At 36.8% G+C, this 14,911-nt stretch overlaps 1 protein-coding gene across 1 annotated transcript in view; it reads right to left on the bottom strand.

The window, feature by feature from the left end:
* Window positions 1–14,222, bottom strand: part of IL31RA (interleukin 31 receptor A) — a 59,014-nt gene extending 44,792 nt beyond the window's left edge. Inside the window, exons 1-3 of the mRNA XM_037799232.1 lie at window positions 14,135–14,222; window positions 5,872–5,989; window positions 2,706–2,887 (exon numbers count right to left, since the gene is read on the bottom strand). Of these exons, the coding sequence (XP_037655160.1) occupies window positions 2,706–2,887; window positions 5,872–5,989; window positions 14,135–14,189 (355 nt within the window). The 5' untranslated portion in view covers window positions 14,190–14,222. The remainder of the gene's footprint in view (window positions 1–2,705; window positions 2,888–5,871; window positions 5,990–14,134) is intronic.
* Window positions 14,223–14,911: the final 689 nt, after the last annotated feature.

The raw sequence follows: 14,911 nt of genomic DNA, 5'->3' as shown, positions 1-14,911 counted from the left end.
AATGTTACCACAAAGAATAACCCAGACCCATATGGCCTCACTGATGAAATCTAGCAAAAGTTTACCAGAAGAATTGACACCAACCCTTCACAAACTCTTCCAAAAACCAAAAGAGGAGGGAACACTTCCCAACTCATTCTAGGAAGGCAGTGTTACCCTGACATCAACAATAGACAAAGACATCACAAGAAAATTAAACAACAGATGAAAAAGTCTTATAAACATAGAAGCAAAAGTCCTCAACAAAAATCTACCAAACCAAATTCAGCAACATATAAATGGGATTATAGACCATGGACAAGTATGATTTATCCCAGGAATGCAATGTTGGTTCAACTTAAATCAATGTAATACACCACACTAGTAAAATAAAGGGAAAAGCCACATGATCATCTCAATAGATACAGAAAAGGCATTTGACAAAATCCAACAGTCATTCATTATAAAAAATATTCAACAAGCTATGAAAAAATGGGAACTTCCTTAACCTTATTAAGGCCATCTATGAAAACCAACAGCTAACATCGTATTTAATGGTGAAAGACTTAAAGCTTTCCCTCTAAAATCAGGAACAAGAAAAGGATGCCCACTCTCACCACTTCTATTCAACATTGTACTGGAGGTTGTTGGTAGGGCAAAACTTGATTTGAAAGGAAAAAGTAAAACTATCTGTATTTGCAGATGACATGATCTTGTATATAGAAGATTCTGAGAAATACACACAATAAACATAAAAACTAATAAACAAGTTCATCAGGATTTCAGGAATATACAGAACTTCATTATATTTATATGCACCAACAATAAACAATCTGAAAATGAAATTAAGGAAGCAATTCCATTTATAATATAGCATCAAAAAGAATAAAAAAGTTATGAGTAAATTTAACCAAAGAAGTGTAAGACCTATACACTAAAACCCACAAAATAATAAGTAGAAAGACATTCAGTGTTCATGGATTAGCACCTACTGTTATTAAGATGCCAATACTACCTAAATTTATCTGCAGATCCAATGTAATCTCTATCAAAATCCCAGATGGTTTCTTTGTGGAAATTGACAAGCTGATACTTACATTCATATGGAAATGCAAGGGACCCATGTTAGTCAAAAAATATTCACACAAAAAAAGAACAAAGTTGGAGCACTCATATTTCTCAAATTCAAAACCTACTACAAATCTACAGTAAACAAGATAGTATGGTACTGGCATAAGGATAGACATATAGATCAATGCAGTAGAATGGAGAGCCCAGAATAAAATCCTTACAATTTGGCAAGTTGATTTTGACAAGGGTTCCAAGACAACTCAATGGCAGAAAGAATAATCTTTTCAACAAATTGTGCAATACTTTGTGCCAAAGAATTAAAAGCAACCCTAACTCATACCATATACAAAAATTAACTCCAAATGGATCAAAGATCCAAATGTTGAGAGCTAGAATTACAAATCCCTTAGAAGAAAACATAGGAGTATATCTTTGTGACTTTGAATTAGGCAATGGTTTTTAAGATATGACACCAAACACACAAGCAGCTAAAAAAAATAGACAAATTGGACTTCATTAAAGTTAAAAATGTTTATGCTTCAAAGAAATAATTGAGAAAGTGAAAAGACAATGCATAGAAAGGAAGAAAATATTTGCCAATCATATATCTGATAAGGAACTTGTATCCAGAATATGTAAAGAACCCTTAAACTCAACAATGAAAAGACAACTCAAATAAAAGATGGGCAAAGAATTTAAACAGACATTTCTCCAAGAAGATATACAAATGTCCAATAAGCAGATGCTCAACATCATTAGCCACTAGGGAAATGAAAACCAAAACCATAATAAGATCACTTCACACCCCCTAGGAGGGTTATAATGTTCATAGCAGTATCGTTCATAATTGCCAAAAAGGAGAAACAACCCAAATGTCTGTCAACTCAAGAACAGATAAACAAAATGTGGAATATACATACAGTGGAATATTACTTGGCTATAAAAAGGAATGGAATTCTGATGCATGCTACACCATGAATAAACTTTGAAAATAAAACATTATACTAAGTGATAGAAGCCAGGCACAAAAGGCAACACATTGCATGATTATGTCTATATAAAATGTCCAGAAGGAGAAGGAAATAGGGAGTGATTGCTTATGGTTATGGGGTTTCTTTTGGGGGTGATGAAAATATTCTTGAGTTAGATGATAGTGATGGTTGCACAAGTTTGTGAATAAGCTAGAAATCATTGAATTGTGTACTTGCCAAAGATGAACTTAATGGTATGTGAATTACATCTCAATAAAGCTATTTTTAAATTATATGGTAAAATGAGTTTTTGAAAAAGAATTAAAAAGGTAAGAATTAGTGAGACATTTTTAAATAAGAATTTTTACTCTCTTTTCCTAAATAAGCAATAATGATTTTGGGGAAAATTTAATTCTTTGTTTCTTTTACTACAATATATAATACAAACTTCAAGAAGATATCAGCAAGATATCTCTTGTGTGTTTTTTTTAATCATTTGGTAAATATACCATCCTTCCTTTCTCCCACCCTCCCTCCTTTACTCTTCCTTTATTTAAGAAGATTAATTTTCTGTATACCCATAACACACATCACACCTTGAGCCTTGCATTCACTTTTGAGTCCTGTTTTTCAAAAGGGTATCTTCAAATAGATGAGTATATAAGAATATCAAATAACACTTACCTATGTTATCTAAATTCCAGTGGGTCACATCAGATTTAATTATACCATCTGCATTTTGAGCTTCCACTTCAATGGTGTTATCATCTGGGTTTGTTACATTTGGGTAGAAGAAAGAGCATGAAGCATGATTTCCACTCATAAAATTCGAAGTCATGCAATAATCACTTGCATCTCCATAACGACTTTAAATGAAAAAGTGATTCAATGAGTTTAGTATACTAGTTTGAAAACATAGCTGCACTTAATATACTAAGCATGCATTTATTAGTTTCATTTTGGATGTCTCTTGAGAACTGTGCAGTCCAGGATTGGGTGCCCCTCTCTCCAAATTCCTCCTTCCAAGGGGATATAAAAGTTACCCGAGTCCTGCCTCCCTGAGATGCTGTGATTCATGGAGGCTTCCATGCAGTCCTGTAAGCTTATCAAAAGCTACGTTCACAATGCATTCCCTAGTGGCCAGAAATAATGAACAGGCTCCAGAAAATTTCCAGATTATAGCCTTGAGAATTTATTCTTAAAAGAAAAAAATCAGAGGGTTTGTTAAATAAATTATGGTAGATACATAAATCAAATTATTTATTAATTTGGAAATAGGTCCATACTCTGTTGGTGAAAAAAAAAGCAGGATGCATATCATGTACTGAATGATCACATTTATATAAACTGATACAGATATGTTAATATGCTTAGGGATGTCTGGAAAGGTCTTCATCAAAATGTTAAAGATGTTACCTCTGGTGGTGGGGTTTGGGATGCTTGTTTACACTCTATATTTTTCAGGTTGACCTTTTTACCATTAGCATATATTGTCTAATTAAAAACTAATTAAAGCTATTTTCCTATATAAATAAATATTAAGCCCTATCAAGTTGTAACAATGAAAACAAGTACATATATTGGTCGAGATCAGTTAGGTGGATTAAGCTCTAAGTCCATATGGCCCTGGGCAGTGGGGGTGAGATGAGATAGCTGAGAACAAGAAAGAAGGCCCACTGTGCAAGATGCCAGAGTTTGTTGGCAAAGGGCCTGGACACATGGAATCATGGAATCTTGAAATTGGAAAGGAACTCAAGGGTTTTCTATGGTTCCTGTGCAGTGCACAAATGACCCCCAGGTTAGTGTTCATAGTCTGGGATCTGGAAATGGAATGGGTTTGAATTCTGACTTTACCCCTTATCAATTCTATGCCTTGGGCAAGTTTTTTAGCCTCTCTTTGCTTTAGTTTTTTCATCAGTAAATGAGGGTAGTAATGATAATTAATTGAACCAATATATGTAAAGCACCTTAACATTGTCAGGCACATGGTATGTAGTCAATAAATGCAAGTCTTACTATGACTATGGTTGAGACTTTTTGTATTTGTTCATGCTCCATCCACTTTCCCTTTCTCTGCACCTGCTGATCTCCTTCAAGTCTGTTTGAAAACCACCCCTCCATGAAGGAATCCACAATGTCTCCTTTTCTTCTCCAAGGCAAAATCAATTCCTTTTGTCTCTGAGTATCAGGAGGTCTTTGTTCATACTGCTGACCCACTTTAATCTGCTCTCAGGATTGACTATCCACAGGGAAATCCTACCACTCTGCCTGGAAGAGATATTCATGATAAATTCACAAAAATGCAAGCCTGTTTAGAAGTCCTGGAGAGTCTAGGCCGAACTGGGGCCATCAACAGGAAAGAGGCATAGGCCAGTGACACCCGGAGATCTCTACCTCCACATGCTGGTGATAATGACAACCCATAGGGAGAGATGGAAGGAGAATAAGAGGTCTCTATAAAACAGAAAAATAGGAGTAACCTATTAACTTCATTCTGCTGGTGTTTCCTTTTCAACAATGGGCCTAGAACTAACAAGTCTGTGAAGATAAGTCATTGGGTCATGGATTATTGGGCATTTATCATTGTTATTTTCTAAAGCAGGGGTCAGCAAACTACAACCTGCAGGCCAAATACAGCCTACCTCCTGTTTTGTATGGTCTACAAGTTATGAACAGTTTTACATTGTTAAATGGTTGGAAAGAAGGAGGAGGATGAGTTTATGACATGTGAAAATTAAATGAAATTCATATTGCAGTGTTCATAAATAAAGATTTATTGGAACACAGTCATGCCCATCCATTTATGTATTGTCTAAAGCAGCTTTTATGCTACAACAGTAGCATTGAGTAGTTATAATAAAAAATTGTATGGCTTGCAAAGTCTAAAATGTTTACTACCTGGTCCTTTACAGAAAAAATTTGCTGACTCCTGTATTAAAACATCTCTCTGACATAGATACCCATTAATATAGCAATGCTTCAATATTGTTTGTGTTTTCTCTTTCTTCTGCTATAAAATATGGAGTGGACTTCCTTAACAACACCAGTACCAATTTCCAAGGAGTAAAAAAAAAAAAAAAAAAGGAGTATGTATGGAGTTTTTGTATCAAAAAGACACAAACAAACAAACTTGCAACCATAGATTCTCTTTATAAATGGAAAAGACTTAATGATAATTTTACAGTGGTTCCTAACATGAGTCTCTAATTCCTAGGTATGTGAAGGAAATAAAGGATTTTACAGGCTATTTTAGAAATTTCAAAAAATCCCTGCATATACTAAAATATTTGGCTTTTGAATTGTTAATAAATTAGAATAAAAATTTTTATTAAAAATTTTAGAATTTTAAATAAATTAGAATAAAAAGGGATTCTTGAAATAGTGAAATGTTTGAGAATCATTACCTTGTTAGACAGGGCACCCAGCAAATTAGGGGCAGACTAAGGTAATTCTACCTCTTGATGCTGGATTCTTCCTACTTACTATATATGGATCCTTAAAGATTGAACTGTGTTATAATACATTCTGAAAAGTGAGGGGTATAGTTGAATATAGGAAATAAACAATTTTTTCCACTGTACTTATAACTGGTCACTACTCTCAGCCAATCTGCCAGCTATTAGTGGAGGCCATCATGTGACTATACCTACCCTCCCTCTGCAGCTACAGATCCTGTCCTTTGGTTTCAAGTAGTCAAGAGGTCAACCTGGTCACTGGATGTAGTAAAGAGGTGACCCATAAGTTATAATTGAGAAAATGTTATACTTCACCAGTGACTTGAATCATGAATGAACCAGGAATCTGTGTCCCCTCCTCTTACCCCCACTGCACACAAGCTCCCCATACTTACTAAGTTCTATTAACTCTGTACCATGTATAACCAGCTTCTTTTTCTGGACTCCAAGTACAAGTTAAATTTTTCTTGTAGTAGAAGATGCAAGAAATGTTCTCAGGCTTAACTGGCAGAGCTAAAAAAAAATCACACAAACACAATATTTTAAATATATGGTAAATATTGCCAGCATTGAACATTTTGATAAAAACAGGTAGACTGAAAGCTAGGCTTGTTGGTTAGTTGCTAGGTATAATAGGCTCTCCTAATCAGGTGTGTGGAAAGGGTCTAACTCCATCTCTTCAATTATTTCCTTTGAAGAGCTAGATTTCTACTTTTTTAAAAACAGTTTTTACATTTTTACTCAAAAGCAATATTTGAGAAGCAAAAATTACATGAAAGCACTCAGAAAATATAAAGTATTAGTGAAATACTAAGTAAAGCATCAAATGGTAGAACCATTCTCTATAATTGGGTAACAGGACAAAAACACAAAATGCTGAACTGTATCACACTTTGTCCTTACATATCAATAATTTTCTTTTCCCAGAAGCATGTACAATAGAGAAAATTTCTGAAATATCTTTAGCTGTATTTTCGTATCTTGTAAATCTTGTTCCTTGTGGTTCCCACCCAATAGCATCTATCCCTTCATAGGAAGAACACATAATACTATCTAAAAAAGGATCTAGAACCTCAAGTACCACATAAATGGAATTCAGGGAGTCCAAGAATATAGATGAGAAAAATTTACATCTTTACTTTTCACTAATCTATCATTGAAATGTAGAATTTCCTTCTATCATGAATGTAGGCAAAAAAAAAAAAAACCTACATAATATTATCAGTATTTTAAAAATCACAGATATTTTCATAATATATTACAGCTGTTACAGATACCTTGAAACACTGAGCATCCTACTGTCACTATTTCTAAATGAAGGTAATGATTAAACCTGATTATTATTAGACCTAAATCAAAATAATTACCAAGTCTTGTTATTTAGTGCATTAATAAAGAAGCATACATAATAATATGTCACAAATGTGTTTCTTTAATATTTTAATATCTTCATTTCAATATATTTGGTTTCCTTTGTAGTCCTTTGTATACTATATATGCATTTACAAATATTTTGAGAAGGGATCCATGGGTTTCATGAGATGACAAAGGGGCCACACATACACATACACACACACACACACACACACACACACACACACAATTAATAACCTCTGAATTTTGGACTAACAGCAACTATCAATAAAAAGACAGAAATTATAAAAAAGAAACAAATAGAAATTCTGGAGTTGAAAGTACAATAACTAAAATGAAATATTAAAGAGGAGATCATCAGGATATGAATTGGCAGAAGAAAGAATCAGCAAACTTGAAGACATGTTAACTGAGATCATCCAGTCTGTGATCAAAATGAAAATGAACAAAGTAACATGAACTGAACCTCAGAGACTTGTGGCCATCATAAAGAGTACCAACACACACATAACGGGAGTCCAAGAAAACAAGGAGAAAAAGGCAAAAAGAATATCTGAAGAAATAATGGCTGAAAAATCCCAAATTTGATGAAAAACATTAATTACAAACTCCAAGTAGAATAAACTCTAAAAGATCTACACCTAAACATATCATATTGAAATTGTCAAAAGACAAGAAGAGAATCCTAAAAGCAAGAGAAAACTTACTCCTTATATACAAGGGATCCTCAATAAGATCAACATCTGACTTTTAATAAGAAATTAAGGACATCAGGAAGCAGTGGGACAACACTTTCAAGGTGTGGAAAGAAGAAAGACTGTCAACAACAGCTCTATATCCAGCAAAACTTTCTTTCAAAAACAAAGTAGAAATTAATACATTTCCAGACAAAAAAAAAAAAAAAAAAAAAAAAAAAAACAAGCAATGCTAAAGGGAGTTCTTCATATCAAAAGGAAAGGACAACTAGACAGTAGATTGAAGTGGCCTAATTACCCATATGGTTTTGGATACAGAATGTATAAAGATAAAATTTGTAACAAGTACTAAAAAGGTGGAGGGATGGAGGGATATAAGAATACAGCTTGTGTATACTTTTAAGTTAGTATCAAATCAAATGTGATTGTTATAGATTAGGATGTTAAATTTAAGCCCCATAGTAACCACAAAGAAATCATTTGAAAAGATATACACAGAGGGAAATGAGAAGGGACTCAAACTGGTTCACTAGAAAAAATCAAATAAACATGAAAGTGAGTAGTAATGGAATAATTAAGGGACAAAAAAGGATGATACTTACAAGGAACAAACTGTAAAATAGTGGGAGAAAGTCCTGCATAATCAGTAGTTACTTTAAATGAACTTCTATTTTTCATCTTTGGCAAGACAATAGTTTGAAAAGCAAGCACTTTTGAGAAAGGAAAGCAACTTCTAAGCTTCTCAAATTACCTTTACACATCACAGCAGAGCTCTATTTCTTCCTAGGAAAGAATCTCTACCAGAAAATAAGTAGGAAAAAGCTTTTCAGTTATAACAAGTGAAATTAGGGAGGAGAAATGAAAGACAAGTAGAGCAAGGAATTCAGATGCCAGTGTTCTGGATGTAGTGCAAACATGCAGCTGGGTCTGATGAACCCAAGATCATGTGGGATGTTCGCCTATTTCACCAGGCACTGCCTGGGGGAGGCTGCAAGCCCCTCATCCACAGGAAGTCTTGTGTTCTTCTTAGCACCGATGCCAGCATGGCACAGAAGGCTGGCTGGTTAGGCCTGGGCAGCTCTCCCAGGCTCCATACAGGTGAGTGTGTAGCATGCAGGGATCAAGAAATTCCCCTGTGCATCAGAGTAGGTGAAGAGGATGGATCTGTGAGACTGGCCCATGCCTTGCATCAGGACAAAGAGGCTGTTGTGCACAGGGACTTCAAAACCAGAGGCAAATGACTGGGACATGAACTTGAGGTGTAGGTGCCCATATGATGCCTGTGATGGTTAGGTTAATGTGTCAACTTGGCCAGCTGATGGTACCCAGGTGTCTGGTCAAGCAAGCACTGGCCTAATCATTACTGCAAGGACATTTGGGGCTGATTAATAAACCAGAAGGCTGGTTTATTAAATTATCAGTTAATTGACTGCAGCTGTGACTGATTACATCAACAAATACATTGTGGTGTATCTTCCGCAATGAGAGAATGCAATCAGCTGGATTTAATCCAATCAGTTGAAGACTTTTAAGCAAAACAGATAGAGGACCTTCACTTCTTCTTCAGCTAGCCAGCAAAGCGTTTCCTGAGTTCATCGGAGTTGCCAGTTTGCTGTCTGAGGAGTTCATGGAACACTTTCATTGGAGTTGCCAGTTTGCTGCCTGCCCTATGGAATTTCAACTCATGCATCCCCACAGCTGCATGAGACACTTTTATAAAATCTTCTATTTAGATATCCCTTGTTGATTCTGTTTCCCTAGAGAACCCTAACTAATACAATGCCCCACAGTCCAGGCAAAGCCAGCTGTCCCAAGGCAGATGGTAGAATAGAGATTGGACCATACCAGACTGTCTAGGGAAGACTCAGAGAAATTTAAGACTTGCTCAATGGTTCCAAGTGTCCTTGTCTGAGACTGATGTTGCATAAAACCTGCTTATATACCCAGGCACCTTAAGAAACTCTGGAACAGTGCACATTGACCCTAAAGAGACTGAATTTTCCAAAAGACATTGTAAACCTGAAGAAATTGAGGCAATGTTAAGAAGCAAATATCCATGTTACCTACCCCCACCCCATCCTCACCCAAGACTGACTTACCAGTGGGTGACATTGATTAGCTTAACCACTGTGCTGGTTTGAATGTATTATTCCCCCAGAAAAAGCCATATTCTTTGATGCAATCTTGTGGGGCAGACATTTTAGTGCTGATTAGATTAGAATTCTTTGAGTGTTTCCATGGAATGTGCCCCACCCAACTGTAGGTGATAATTCTGATTAGATATTTCCATGGAGGCATGGCCCACCCATTCAGGGTAGGCCTTGATCAGTGGGGCTATATAAATGAGCTGAGAGGCAGATGGAACTCAGTGCAACTATGAGTGACATTTTGAAGAGGAGCTACAGCCAAGTGGGACATTTTGAAGAAAGCACAGGAGCTGCAGATGAGAGACAGTTTGAAAATGACCGTTGAAAGCAGACTCTTGCTCCGGAGAAGCTAAGAGAGGACAGATATCCCAAGTGCAACTAAGAGTGACATTTCTGAGGAACTGCAGCCTAGAGAGGAATGTCCTGGGAGAAAGGCATTTTGAAACCAGAACTTTGGAGCAGACACCAGCCATGTGCCTTCCCAGCTAACACAGGTTTTCCGGACACCATTGGCCATCTTCCAGAGAAGGTACCTGATTCTTGATGACTTACCTTGGACGCTTTATGGCCTTAAGACTGTAACTGTGTAACCAAATAAACCCCCTTTTATAAAAGCCAGTCCCTCTCTGGTGTTTTGCATTCTGGCAGCATCAGCAAACTAGAACAGCCACAGAAAATAAGGATATTATATTTTCTCTGCACATTGGAATACATTTCAACACTTCCTCTTAACAGGAAGATGGTAGTAAAGTGTTCAAGATTGGATAGCATTCACTGTTTTGAAAAGTAAGAGTGAAGGAGAGCAAAGTGCCTCCACACTTGTGTCAACAGTTTCCAGCTGTTTCTAGAGAAGCTGCTTCTTCTGAATATTATGCATGAGCTGGACATCTGTGGGATCCATCAGTAAGCAGTTAAGTTGTACAAACTTTCTCTCTTTGCTACTTGCATGCTAAGAAGCATGACAAAGCCGGGAGTAGCGATTTCCAAGTCCAAATGCTTAAAAAGACCAAAGTTATCTGGACATGAATCAAATAATACTGCATATTATGTGCAAATCAGAAGCTGGATCATTAATACATTCCTTAAAGAGCCCACACAGCTTGAAGCCCTCCCTGGGGAGTCCCTGGGTCAGCCAGCAGAATATTAACAGAGTCCATAATTCACAACCGCCAGGGGGAACTGCAAAATCCTACAAGAGGGTGATCCGAGGGTCAACCAACAATGTCCTGGGATTAGTGACTCACTGACCAACTCAGACCTTATCTCCACTGTTCAGAGATAACAAAGGCTGTGTATGTGTGTGTCTGCATGTACTGTGTATATGAATGTGGGGGGTCAGTTTTTAGTCATCGGGTCTCATTTCTTACAAATATTCATACATGGTAGCTTAACCCAAATCTCCATTTCACTAATACCCAATAGTCACACTAACTCTTAGCAGGATTTCAAAGTTGATCCTTTGCTGGAGAACAAAGAAACAAGAAGCCTATCCTGGTCTCCCCAGAATATTCTTTGTTCTTAGACTATTCTCATTATGGCCTCCTATGGAATGAAGACCAATTTGATTTTCTTCTTCATTCTCACTCTGCCTTGCATTGGCTCAATTCAAAGCTTCAAAGCCAAAAAACAAAAACAAACAAACAAAAAAAACAGCGTAGGAAAACTCATGGATCCCCACAGCCTGCCTGTAAGACTTCAGTGAATCCTGGCCTTTCCTGTTCTTCCTTGAATACCTCTCCTTAGCTCCTCCAGAAGATATAGTTGACAGATGTTAATAGCCCATGAACCAGAAAGGGGAGTCAAATATCTGGATTTCTGAACCATAATGGTCACTAGGGATCAGGAGAAGAGAAAGTGGTTCTATAAATGATTTTCCACTCACCAGTGCTGTTTTTATGGGGCTACATCTATTTTTCTCTTAAATGTTTTAAAGGGACTCTTTGGCTTATGGCAGGAGAGAGGGGTATTCTTGACAGACTACTTGATAATGATATTACAGAGGAGATTTGTGGTAGTTAAAATGAACATTTATTAATATTTCCAGTGCTCATCAATATCTCCCATTTCTGGACATATGAAAGATTTTATTTCCTTGCCCCCTTAAATTAGGCATGGCCATATACTTGCCTTGCCCACTGATAAGCATTTATGTGCTGATACATGATTCTCCTTTCTCTCTTGTCCTGCTACTACACACTCTGAGAGCCCATGTTGGCATAGTGGTGTCATAGGACACTGGACCCTCCATCATCCCAGGTTCCTGATAGACCATGGGCTGAACACTGCTGACCTGTGATGGACATGTAGAGTTTATTGTTTTAAACACTGAGATTTCAGGCTTGTTTTTTACTGCAGCATAAGCAACTTTCCCTGACTAATACGAAAAAATAGATAGCCTGCTCTGAAAATCCAGGGTTCTAAGAATTCAGGAGGAATTCATTTTAAAAGTAGTTTTCCTATTCTTCTCCCTTGTCCCCACAACATTCTATAGCCTACATGTCTTTCAGATTTGTTTTATCAACAAATTAGGGGATTGAGGAAGAACTAGAATAAAAATGAACCAAATCAACAAACACTATTAGGTTTCACTTCTACTTCCTTGCTTATTTGTTGTTTCCATTTTAAGCCTCAGTTAGTTGGTATGACTCATTGCCTCTGAACTGTCTCAGCTTTATGTAATAGAACTGCCTTGGCTGGCAGAGTCCACACATCTATTGTCCTGCCTTCCTCCATGTTGGCAACCAGTGTGCCTATTTTAATGAACTCTTCTTTAACTTGTCTCTAATCAGAATATCAATTCTCCATCAGAAGAATATCGGGAGAATGTATAAAATTAGGTACTTCACCTCTGTTGCTTTTTCCAAAAACCCATAAACTCATTCTAATCACACAAAAAGTATCAGACAAACCCAGATTGTCTGGGATATTCTACAGGATATCTAGCCAGTACTTTTCAAGACAGTCAAGGTCATGAAAATCAAGGAAAGACTGAGAAACTGTCTTTGCTCAGACCAGAGAAGTCTGGGAAGACATAAGAACTAAATGCAATATGGTACCCTGGAACAGAAAGAAAACATTGCTGGAAAAACTAGCGAAATCCAAATAAAGTCTGGAATTTAGTTAATAGTAAGGTATCAATAAGAGTTTCTTAGTTTTGACAAATGCATTATAAGATGTTAACAATGGGGGAATTGGGGTGAGAGGTATGTGGAAACAATTTGTACTATCTTTTCAACTTTTCTGTAAATCTAAAATTATACAAAAATAATTTTTTTTATTTTTAAAAAAATGGACAACTGAGGCTAGGTTTGCCACTCCTTTCCATCTATCCTTCAGTTACACCCATAACAGTTCCTATTGCTAAAAATAACTATTTCCTCTGATTCTAGAAATAAGGAATATTTATTAATTTTCTTCTAAGATACAATGGAATAAAGTAAAGTGCCTCTCTATTCTTGCTTATCAGAGAAGTTCCCATATGCAAGTGTAGCATTTTCAAAATTAAAAAGATGTTCTTGACCTCCCTTCTTCCCTCTAAGCTTAAATCACATTGGAGCTGTTGCAAAGTTAGTGTTTGGAACAATGTCTTGAATTAGAAGAATAGCAAGGCTGAACAGAGTCCAAGCGAAGGATATTCCAATTGGAAAGCAGAGTAGAGACTGGAGTCAGTCACATAGGAGGTGATATTTATAAAAAGTGATAAGAGAAAGAAGATATAGAAAAGTAAAGAGAAAGGGTAAGTTGAAGGAAACTATGATACACATAATTAGAAATTTAGATTGGATAACTGGGAGCGATTGTTGGTGTCTGAGACGGCCAGGAGAGGCTAGATGGAAAGGGGAAACACAGGCCTACCTGCCTCTATTGTCTATAAAGCTCCTACAATTCCAGGACAGAGGTCTGGGAGACATTCTCATTCTTTCTGAGTCATGAACGCCTTCTTGGTGACCTCGCAATTACTACATGATACCTTCTCTACATTCTCAATAATATAAGATATGATCAGACCAATGCATCTTATACCTGCAAGTTATTGTATGGAACATTGTAGAAATATATTGTTTCATAATTTCCTTTTATGTCTTTGGAATTTATATGAATACCATAAAAGTATAGTTTTTGTATTTATGCATATGTTTTATATGAAGCCATATAAGATAATTCTTAATACATGAAAATTATCAAGATAAGCACTTTCCATTACTCTAAAACAGTAGATCTCGAACTTCTGTGGATCACATTTCCCTTAAAAAATATAACAGGCCATTTCACCAATATGCATACGCACAGGTATACATGAACATGCACACAAACATACACACAAATTCAGGGGGTTCACAAATCCCCTGTAGCCCATCTGTGCATCTCCATGGTCTATGTGTCCCTTTACTCCAAAGTTAACAATTCCTCCCCCCATGACCCATAAACCCAAGCTGGCCTACCTGCCAGACCGAATTTGCAGAGTAGAAGAAGCATCCACAGTGCCAAGGCCCTCATTGTCCCCAAGTTAATGCAGGCAGGCTAGGGAGGCAGCAGAAATTGTCATCAGTCAAGAGTTAGTTTGCTTCCTGTCTCTTTTCAACAACTCTATTTCCAGTTACATTAAACAGAGTCTGGATTTTGGGTGGTGGTGGTGGGAGGAAGTGTTCTTTTCTATTTTTTTTACTATCATCACATAGATCCCTTCATAATTACTTCATCAACCCCAGTTAACATTTTTTAAGATATGTCATTACAATGCATTTTCCTTTTGTCTACATTCTACTCTACTATGTAACATGAAAACTACACCAGCTGTCAAGAATATACTCCAGAAAAAGAATACTGTGAGTTGGTATGCTCCGAGGCCATCCTCTGGCTTCTGCCTCAGTTCCTGAGCACTTCAGCCAAATGGAACAACCCAGTTTTCCATGTTATTTCATATCTCAATGTCTTTGCACTTGTGGTTCACTCTGCCTATAATGCCATTTTCCCCTTATTCCTGGAAAATTAAGCCTTCCTTCAGACTCATCCCAGGGCTGACCTTTTCTGAGATGCCCTCCCTGGAACTCATAGATGGAATCAACCGATCAGTCAGTACCCCCTTTCCCACATCACGTCATCTATACTTCCATATGGTCCCTGTCACACAGAACGGCATTTAGCAAATTACCTTTCAGCTTCCCCACATACAGAGAGCTCCTTGAGAGCAGAACTTCTCTTGTTTCTCTTTGAAGCAA

This window comes from Choloepus didactylus, chromosome 11, assembly GCF_015220235.1.
Source record: "Choloepus didactylus isolate mChoDid1 chromosome 11, mChoDid1.pri, whole genome shotgun sequence".
Classification (NCBI taxonomy): domain Eukaryota; kingdom Metazoa; phylum Chordata; class Mammalia; order Pilosa; family Megalonychidae; genus Choloepus; species Choloepus didactylus.
Note: the sequence above shows the minus strand (reverse complement) of the source record. Positions and strands in the feature narration are given on the sequence as shown.